General features: G+C 39.6%; 1 protein-coding gene across 1 annotated transcript; it reads left to right on the forward strand.

The window, feature by feature from the left end:
• Window positions 1-3,060: 3,060 nt before the first annotated feature.
• M421DRAFT_414429 (uncharacterized protein) lies at window positions 3,061-3,734 on the forward strand. The gene is made up of 2 exons (XM_033590476.1): window positions 3,061-3,209; window positions 3,289-3,734. Exon 2 carries the CDS (start codon window positions 3,424-3,426, stop codon window positions 3,619-3,621), a length of 198 nt encoding a protein of 65 aa, XP_033450473.1. The 5' UTR covers window positions 3,061-3,209; window positions 3,289-3,423; the 3' UTR covers window positions 3,622-3,734.
• The last annotated feature ends 5,795 nt before the right edge of the window (window positions 3,735-9,529 follow it).

Below are 9,529 nucleotides of genomic sequence, written 5' to 3' on the forward strand. Positions count from 1 at the left end.
GATAGCAGCTCTAAAGGAGTTTAGGGCACGTGGTGATGGAAAGAAGTCAAAGAAGCGGGTGCGCGCTGAAGTGGGTGAGCCCTCCCAACAACGCTGTGGACAGTGCAATCAGACTGGGCACAACGCGCGAACGTGCAAGAATGATACAGAAGTAGTCTCTAAATGATATTCTAAGCTGTACTGCACCTTGCAGCGCCAGAGTGTGGTGTTTTGGGCCATAATAGGGTGAGGTTTAGTAGGGTCTTGGCAAAAGTGTCCGACTCGCCCGTGTGTCCGACTCGCCCGTGGGGTACGTTATCTTATAAGCTATCTACTGCGCGCCTTTTGTTAGCTGCTATATCTGCTTATTAAGTAAACTTGCTAGAGATCCTTAATAGATTTTTATTATGTTTTAAACTAGTGTTAATTGCGCCTCTATTTCTTTAGCATTACGTGGTGTTTTCGCCTCCTAAGCAGTGTTAACTTGCTGTAGTGGAGTTTGCGTACACAGCTGCACATCTAGCTTTAATAACACAGCCTGTAGATTATGTAGAGACAATCCAGCGCCTTAAAACCCTATATAAGTATTCTCTCTTGTAAACGCCTTTGTAAAAGCTACTTTAAAGGCTAGTAAGAAGGTCTATTTACTAATATAGTTAATACAATTATGTGCTAAGGCTAAGATCTAATCACTGTACGCGCGCTTTAATAGTAAGAAACAGGCAACATTAAGCAGCTGCAGGAGGTGTAACAAGTGTGGAGGCATACAGAGGGTAATAATCTTCTTCTCCTTACAGCAATCCTAGAAATCTATTAAGTAATAGCTCTTGTGGCTGTTAATAATTAGCAGCCTATACGCTCCTACAGGCCTTGCATGCGTATTAAAGTAATTAAGCTAGGCAAGCGCTAGATTGTTGTTTGTCTAGCCTGTTAGGCTTACTTAAATAACCTAATTGCGTAGGAGGTCCTTAGTAAACTAGTTAGAGATAAGAACCTTACTAGCAAAGATAAGGAAGGGTGGGATAACACGCGCTGTTACGCTGACGCCTTGTATTAATATAGTCTACCTATAATTAGTAGGCTAAAGCTTCTTTACTTTCCTAGGTTTCTCTATGCCTGTTATAACAAGTTGTGAAGATATCTTGCCTATTAGGAAGCTAGACTTGTTAAAGTTATATATATTATTGTCTATAATACTATACTTTACCTTTATATTCTAAACTAGCGTGAACTAGGGCTTAATAATTGCTAGGTCTTTATAGAGAGCTTGCTAGTAATTATATAGATAAGTCTAGCGCGTGCGCAGCTTAGGTGTACGCTTAATAAACCTGTTAACCTAGCATTTACTAACAGGCTCACTGCCGCGGTCGCGCAGCAGTCTATCAGCCATATCTTGTACATGTAGCTTTAAGGGCGGTAATTAACGTAGGTTCTTGTTAATTATACGCTGTAGAATTACCTCCTCTTCTAGCTTTGTTAGGCGCTTTAATCTAGGCTCACAGTTACGTCTAGAGGGCTTCCTGTCACGTTGTTATTGTATCGTCCTACAAGGAACGCTGTAGACTGCCTCAGCATGTTGCAGGCTTGTAATCTAGTTGCATTTAATGTTAGAGAGGGCAAGCTGCACGTCAGCTTTAGTATAGGGCTTGTGAGGTTGTGGTTGTTGAGACATTACGCGTTGAGTGTCGCACATGCGCTTTGCTGGTGTTCGTGGGGCGCTCACTAAGGTGGGGCGCTCACTGATAAAACAGGTTATACTAAGAATTAATAATAATAGACCTAGAGAAAGACTTAGCATTAACTTCTACTCCTAGAAAGTATAAGAAGTTACTAAAGAAAAGAGCTAGAGACTTATAACTAATAGGTTCTTAGGCCTATAGTAGGACCTCTACATTATAGATTATTATATAGCAAAGTTAATTATTAAGGCACTAACGTAAACCCCCAGCACCCGGGCCAAAAAAGCTTGGCAGTACCAACTCACGTTACAACTCTTCAATTTCATTGCTATTTAACATAGAGCCTGCGTATACTGTGCTTGTATCTAATTTAGAATATGCCTCTATATCTTTTTTGCACGTTCGCGCGTTATGTCTAGTCCCTCTACAGTTTCTACAGCGCTGTAGAGCCAGTTAAGCTTGTTCTTGATTAGCACTACCACAAGCCTCCTTTAACCGCTTAGCGGCTACAGAGGCCTCTGCGGCCACCTAAGCTGCTGCCTTACTATACTCTATAGTACTACCTTGCTAGATCTGCTTCCTTTTGCGCAATTTCTGCTCAGTTATTACTGCTAATTGCTCTTTAAGCTTAGTAATCTAGGCTGCTTAAAGCGCGTTCTGATGCAGCATAAGCTTACTGCCTCTAACAAGCTAAGAGAAGCCTGCTTGCATAGTAATAGGTAACTAAGTAAAAGACTTGTGTACAAGCTTTAACTAAGATCTAAACTTGTAGGTAACGTGGTTCACAAGCGAGTCGCCCACCCAAGTGAGTCGCCCACTAAACACCCGCGCCCCGCCTGCGCAGCAACAACGCGTAATGCCACAACAACGCAACATGCAAAAGACCTATACTGAAGGAGATATATTTATTGCTATCTCTGATATTAAGTCTAAGCAGATACAGAGCGAAAGACGCGCTGCAGCAGTCTATAACATCCCACAAACAACAATCCAAGACTGACGCGCTGGTCAACGCCCTCAACGCAACTGCAAGCTGAAATTAAAGCGCCTTACAAAGCTAGAAGAGGAGGCAATTATACAGCGTATACTTGAAGAGAGTCTATATAGAATACCGCCCTTAAAGGCGCATGTACAAGATATGGCTAATAGACTACTAAGGGAGCGTGGTAGGAAGCCTACAGGCAAGAACTAGGTTAATAACTTCATTAAGCGTACACTAGAGCTGCGCACGCAATAGAGCTGTCTGTACAATTGCCAGCAAGCTGCCTACAAAGACCTAGCGCTTATCTAGCCCTAGTTTAGCCTAGTTTAATTAATAAAGACAAAGTATAGTATTACAGATAAGGACACATAGAACTTTAATAAGTCTAGCTTTATAATAGGCAAGATATCCTCTTAGCTTGTTATTACAGGCTTAGAGAATCCTAGGAAACAGAAGAAACTACAGCCTAGCAATTGCAAGTAGGTTACCCTAGTACAAGGCATTGCTGTAATAGGGTGTATTATCCTACCCTTCCTTATCTTTGCAGGCAAGGTCCTAATCTCCTCCTAGTTTACTAGTCTACCTTGTAACTAGGTTGTTACAGTCTCTCCTACTAGCTAGACTAATAACAACGTTGCGATGGCATAGCTTAAGCACTTTAACGCCTATACAAAGGTGACCTCTGCTAGGGCATATAGGCTGCTTATTATTAAAAGCTATAAGAGCCACTGCTTAATAGAATTCTAGGACTACTGCAAGGAGAACAAGATTATCACTCTCTGCATGCCACTACACTCATCGCACCTCCTGCAGCCTCTTGACGTTGTCCCATACTTGCTGTTAAAGCGCCACTACGGCAACAGGATCTCGCTCTTAGCACGCAGCCGCATCTACTATATTAACAAAGAAACCTTCCTACTAGCCTTTAAAGTAGCTTTTAAGAGGATGTTTACACTAGAGAATGTTCGCGTAGGGTTTTAAGGCGCTAGGCTAGCCCTGCATGACCCTAAGGTTGTGTTATTGAAGCTTGATGTACAGCTACGTACGCTAACGCCACCTGCACCAGGCACTGTCGCCTAGGAGGCGCAAACACCACGCAACGCCTGCAAGATAGAGGCGCAGTTAACGCTAATCTGAAATTGCATGCAAATTTATTGTAGGTTACTAGCAAGTTTATTAGATAAGCAGGTTAAGTAGTTAAGTAAAGGTGCTTAATAGATAGCTTATAATATAGTGTTAGTGCAGGAGGAAATAGGCTACCTACAAGACGCTGTTACTAGGCTGGCGGAATGGGTATACTCCAACGTCCTTCGTGGGTACCCCCCAAAACTTTGTCAATAATACATGGATTCTAGCGAAATAGGGCTTAAAAGAAAGAGAAAAACTACCTCTACATTTCTGTAGGAGAGGGTTTTGTTATAACTATTAAACTGCACAAGCTAGAGGCTAGAAAAGGTTAAAAAAGGGGGGGTACCTAGCAAGCATACCCATTAATAGGTATACCTTGCTAGGTAGTGTTAATAACTCAGCTAATACTAGGCAGAATAAGCTAATTCTTTTTTTATTAGAAGGCGCAATACTAGGCGCTTCTATCAAATAATAGATTATGTAAGCGTATCTCTGCTAGTTAAGAAGCTATAAGCCCAAACGTAAAAAAGCATACCCTACCCATCCGCCAGCCTAGCTGTTACTACGCTTATAAAGCGCAAGACCTGTAAAAGGCAGTATGTACGCGTAGAGGAGACTCTGACAGTTAGTGAGGTATCTAACCTAGTTGCTAAAAAGGAGGGTAGTAGTTATAAGGAGGGCAAGACGCCTGCGAAGAGGGTGTGCGCAGAGAGGCGCTGCAGCTGTTGCAGCGAAATTGGGCACAACTCCCGCACCTGTAAGGTAGAAATTAAGGACGTAGATAATAGCAATGCTTCTAAATAATATTATAATGTTATGTGTAGTATTGTAATTTATTGTAGTGCTGCGCTGCACTGCTGCGTAGGCGCGGCGCGGGTGTTTGGTGGACGACTCACTTGGGTGGGCGACTCGCTTGTGAACCACGTTATTAGTTAGAGTCTTTAACTGCTACAGCGTCTCTAGGAGGAGGGGTTCTAGCAGGGTACGTAGGCGCACTTTAAGGCGATCTAACACAACCTGCGCGTTAAGAGGGACTAGCCCTACTGCCTTAAAGGCTTTATAATAGTTCTCTGCTATAAATATATTAAAAAACACGTCCTTAAAGGTAGGGAGAAAGCCTTCTTTATTAATATAGAAGATATACTTGTGTGCTAAGTCTTATACGCACTAAGAGTACTTACGCTTTAATAGTAAGAAGCAGACTATATTAAGTAGCTAGAGGATGTGCAATAAGTAAGGTAGCATGTAGAGGGTAAGGATTATGTTTTAAAGGCAGTAGTCCTTAAAATCCTGGTTAAGGTAGCTCTTATGGCCGTCTAAAATGAGCAGCCTGTACGCCCCCACCTGGCTCGCCTTTGTATGCGCGTCGAAGTGCTTCAGCCACTCAAGGCCGAGCGCGTTGTTCGTCCAGCCGCTCTTGGAGACAGAGAGCTTCCAATTGCGTGGTATATCTGCCTCCTCGTATCAGGCAGAGATGTGAACGCGTCCTTTGTAGATAATAAAAGGCAGGGTACAAGATCTAGTAGTGTAGACGCTCTAGATGACTATTACCCACTCGCAATTACCTAGCTAAACAAGCTAAGGTTAATTATGTCTCTCTACACCTATAACAACCTTTATTAAGCTAATAACACCTATCTAGAAGCTAGTCTTATTAAAGTTGTGTATATTGTGGTTATGTACGCTATATTTAGCTTTTGTGTCCTCTACTAGCTTAAACCACGCGCTGATTGTCTCTAGATCCTCCTGCAGTATCCTCTGCCTTTCTTTAGCTTGATTAAAGGCCATCTTGAGCTCAGCTGAACGCGTTACGAAGCGCTCAGCCTAGTGCTTGCTAACAGGCTGCCCACCGCGTACACCCAACAGTTTGTTAGCTATATCTGCCACCTTGCACAGCTAGGGCGCAAATCCTCGCAAATTAAGGTTAAGAATATACTGTACAATTATTTACTCTTTAGTGCATGTAAGCTTATGTTGTGTGTTGCGTCTATTATTAATATAAAGTCTGCCTCTATACCTAGCACTTAAGGTTGTATATAGTATGTTAAATGCCTAAGCAGCGCTTTAGAGGCTTTTAAATTTATATAATTAGAAAGTAGAAAGGGCAAGATTAATTCTACCCTCTTATTTAGATAATTGCACATCTTGTTAGTGAGGCATTACGTGTTAATATTAATAGTTGTGGCCGTGGCAAGAAATGGCCCAGGTGCTGGGTTGGCCTGGGTGCTGGGGGTTAACGTTATTAATATTTATCCTTTTTATAAAAAATTACTATAATATCTTAGTTAAGACTATTAAGGTAGATAATAAGATAGCTATAGTTAAACTAGACATATTAAAATAGCTAGCAATATAAGGAGTTATTATAGAGCCTTTAGCACTAGACACACAAGCACAGAACAGTAACGCAGAACGCTCAGGGAGTGTGAACAAGGAGAAAGCTTGCGCAATATAACTTAATGCCAACCTCTCCTAGGAACTGTGGCTAGAAATTATAAGGGCAGCAGTATACCTCTATAATTAAAAACTACACTACACAAACTATTAGAAAACACTATACAAGATATTCTTTATATAAGTTGCCTTTAGTAATACAATAGTAATATTACTATAAAAACCTAACCTTGCGTACCTAAGAGTATATAGGTGCAAAGTGTTTGCTATAACAGACAATATATATTGTAAAGAAAGTAGGGGAAGGACTAGACTACTTTCTTCCTAGTCTAGAAGGACCTAGACAAATCTAGACTAGCTTTGTCTAAATAGGAAGCGTATAGCCTAATAGAGGTAAGGTAGGGTTATGTAATATAATAGACAAGTTTTTATATTAGATACTAGGTAGAGATTCCTAGGCTAGGTACAGAGCGATCAGAGGGGGGAGAGCCAGAGGTATTTATGCTTCCTCTCCTCTGTCTGTATTTCTAAGCAGAACGTTCTAGACTCCTCTAGGTAGGTCTACTGCATCTATGCTTAGTATTGCTGCATATACAAGCAAGATTACGTAGGTACATGCGTAATCGTATACATCAGCATCTCACAGAGTAGGCTACTCTATTTGTAAGCAGAGGGTCTAGAACATTTCTGTAACGACTATGCACGAACACGACACGTGGCATAGCGCTCATTGCAGCTAGAGGCAAAGCAGGCTGGCTAGCACTATTATTGTCTATATATATTATACTACGCAACGAATACTTGCTTAAGTATTCTTGTGCTTACCTTTTGGTATAGGCAGAAAAGTCACGTAGTATTGATTTCGAGGGCAGGGCGCCTACTCTGTTACAGTTTCTAGTTACTTAAAATAGAGAAAAGCATATCTTAAGAACGAGAGGAGATACAGGCTTTGTAAGCACACCATTCTAATCCTCTCTTCTTAGAGATTACAATAGCAATGCTTAGGTAAGCATAGCGCTATACCTAAGAGGGAAATACGCTAGATAAAGATTATAAGAACAAATTCTTATAACTTTACAGTAATAAGCACTTAAGATATTATATTTAACAAAGATATAGTATTTAATAGGAGAATTAAGGACCTTATAGAGAACCTTATATATAATAAACTTAATAAAATAGTAATATATATATTTTCTATTAAGCTACTAATACTAACCTAGGAACTAGAAACAGATTCCTTTTATAAGGATAAAGCCCTAGTAGAGCTATTACTATAAGACAAAGTAGACCTGCTAGGTTACTATTACAGACAGAAGATACAGGATAGATATCCTACCCCTCTATTAACACCACCACCTGCAGCACTACTTGCAGGCATTATGGCTAGTAATTAAACAACTCTAACGCAACAAGCGTCCTTAACTACTATCCTATAGGCAGCATTATTCCTTGCAGGAACCTAAGCTAGACGTGTTAGAACATACAGAGGAGAAGTTATAGACAAGGCTAAGATAATAAGAACACTTACTAAAGGCTTAAAGCCCTATTAAAGTTAACTTCTACCTCTACCTATATTCTAAACTAAGCTTAAGGATTACCCTATAGGTAAACTCTTTTAAGAAGCTAAGTAAGAGCACCTTATAAGCTACTAAGAAATAAAATTATAGTTAGAAGTACTACTTTAGAAAATTAGACTAATAGGACAATAGATCCTTAACTATATATAGGTATATACCTATAAGGTTAATAGAGATTACTAACTACTAAAGTATAAGGCGCAACTAGTAGTAAGAGGCAATTAACAACGTAATAATACATTACAAGACACCTATGTAGCCACGCTTGCTAGCTAAACCTTTTAAACAATAATAGCTATAGCAGCTTACTATAACATAGAGCTTAAACAATACAATATTACTAACGCGTTTGTTTATGCTATAATAGACAGAGAGGTCTACATAAGGATGCCACAAGGCTATTAGAAGCCTAGCACAATACTACAAGTAAACAGGGCACTTTACAGCCTGCACATCTCTCCCCTCCTCTAGCAGAAGAACTTTACTGCAACACTAAAAGCACTAGGTTTCTAGACTATGCCTTACAAACCCTGCTATCTAACTAAGGGTAGTATTATTATCTTCTTTTATATTAATAATATTATCCTTATATTTAATACATTAAAAGTATAAGAGGTAATATAGATAATTAGCTATATACAGAGTAAGTACACCTACATAGGAGGGCATAACCTATAGTAGTTCCTTAGTATAGAGATTATACAAGACTAAGTAAGTAAGAAAATCTACCTATCTTAGGCAGTATACTTAGACAAAATAAGTTACCTTACTAAGAACACAACTATAAAACATAACACTCTAATAGGAATAACTAAACTACAGCTAAGGAGCGGACTAGCAGTGCTAGCAGAAATTAGCAAGTATCAGCGCAGAATTAGATCACTGCTGTTCGCTGCAGTCACCACGCGACCTAACATTGCGTTCGCCACATTAAGGCTTGCCTAGTTCCTCACTAATCTAGGTATTAGCCACTAAGATGCTGTGGACTAAGTCCTTCTATATCTACTTAACACTAAACAGCGATCACTGCAGCTTAGAGGAGGTATTAACCTCTAGGTAGCAAGTAACATGTCCTTTGCTAACAACACTATAGACAGAAAGAGCTCCTAAGGCTATATAATTAAACTCTTTAGCAGCCTTATTATATAGAAAGTAAAAAAGTAGGATATAGTAATAATATTAATAACTAAGGCTAAGCTTCTTACTCTTACTTAGGTTATAAAAGAAGTACTATTTATTTTAAGGCTCTTACGTAAACTACACATTAATATAGGTGTATATACTATTATAATATAATATAATAATATATAAATAATTTAACTAGTTACTAAGGAAGTGTTATAACTATATACTAAACTTTTGTATATAGATATCTATAACTACTAGCTAAAATAGGAGGTAGCTGCTAGAAAGATTATTATAGAACATATCTAGTCTGTAAGTATAATAGTAGACAGACTTACAAAGCTACTCCTAGTAAATAAGTAGGAAGGTTTCCTCTAGTAACTTAGTCTAGTAAATAGAGATTTAATAGAAGTGCTAAACAGCATGCCGCTAGACAGGATTTAAAATAAATTAAGGACCTTATATGCACATAAATAGTTAGCTAAAAGAGTTTCTAAGCTAAAGGGGGTGTGTTAGATAAGAGCAAGCAGCAAGAGGTTAGATCTGCGCAATTGAGCAGGGTCCTGTCGTGCAGTCAATCAGCAGTTGCCAGGTCGATTAAGCGAGACCTGGCAACTCCTGATTGGCCCGCACACAGGCGGCCGCGAACAGCGCTAATTCCC

This window comes from Didymella exigua (assembly GCF_010094145.1).
Source record: "Didymella exigua CBS 183.55 unplaced genomic scaffold M421scaffold_9, whole genome shotgun sequence".
NCBI classification, from domain to species: domain Eukaryota; kingdom Fungi; phylum Ascomycota; class Dothideomycetes; order Pleosporales; family Didymellaceae; genus Didymella; species Didymella exigua.

Bases quoted from the DNA above. Each gene is read 5' to 3' on its own strand.
- M421DRAFT_414429 (XM_033590476.1), top strand. From the start codon at position 3,424: ATGCCACTACACTCATCGCACCTCCTGCAGCCTCTTGACGTTGTCCCA.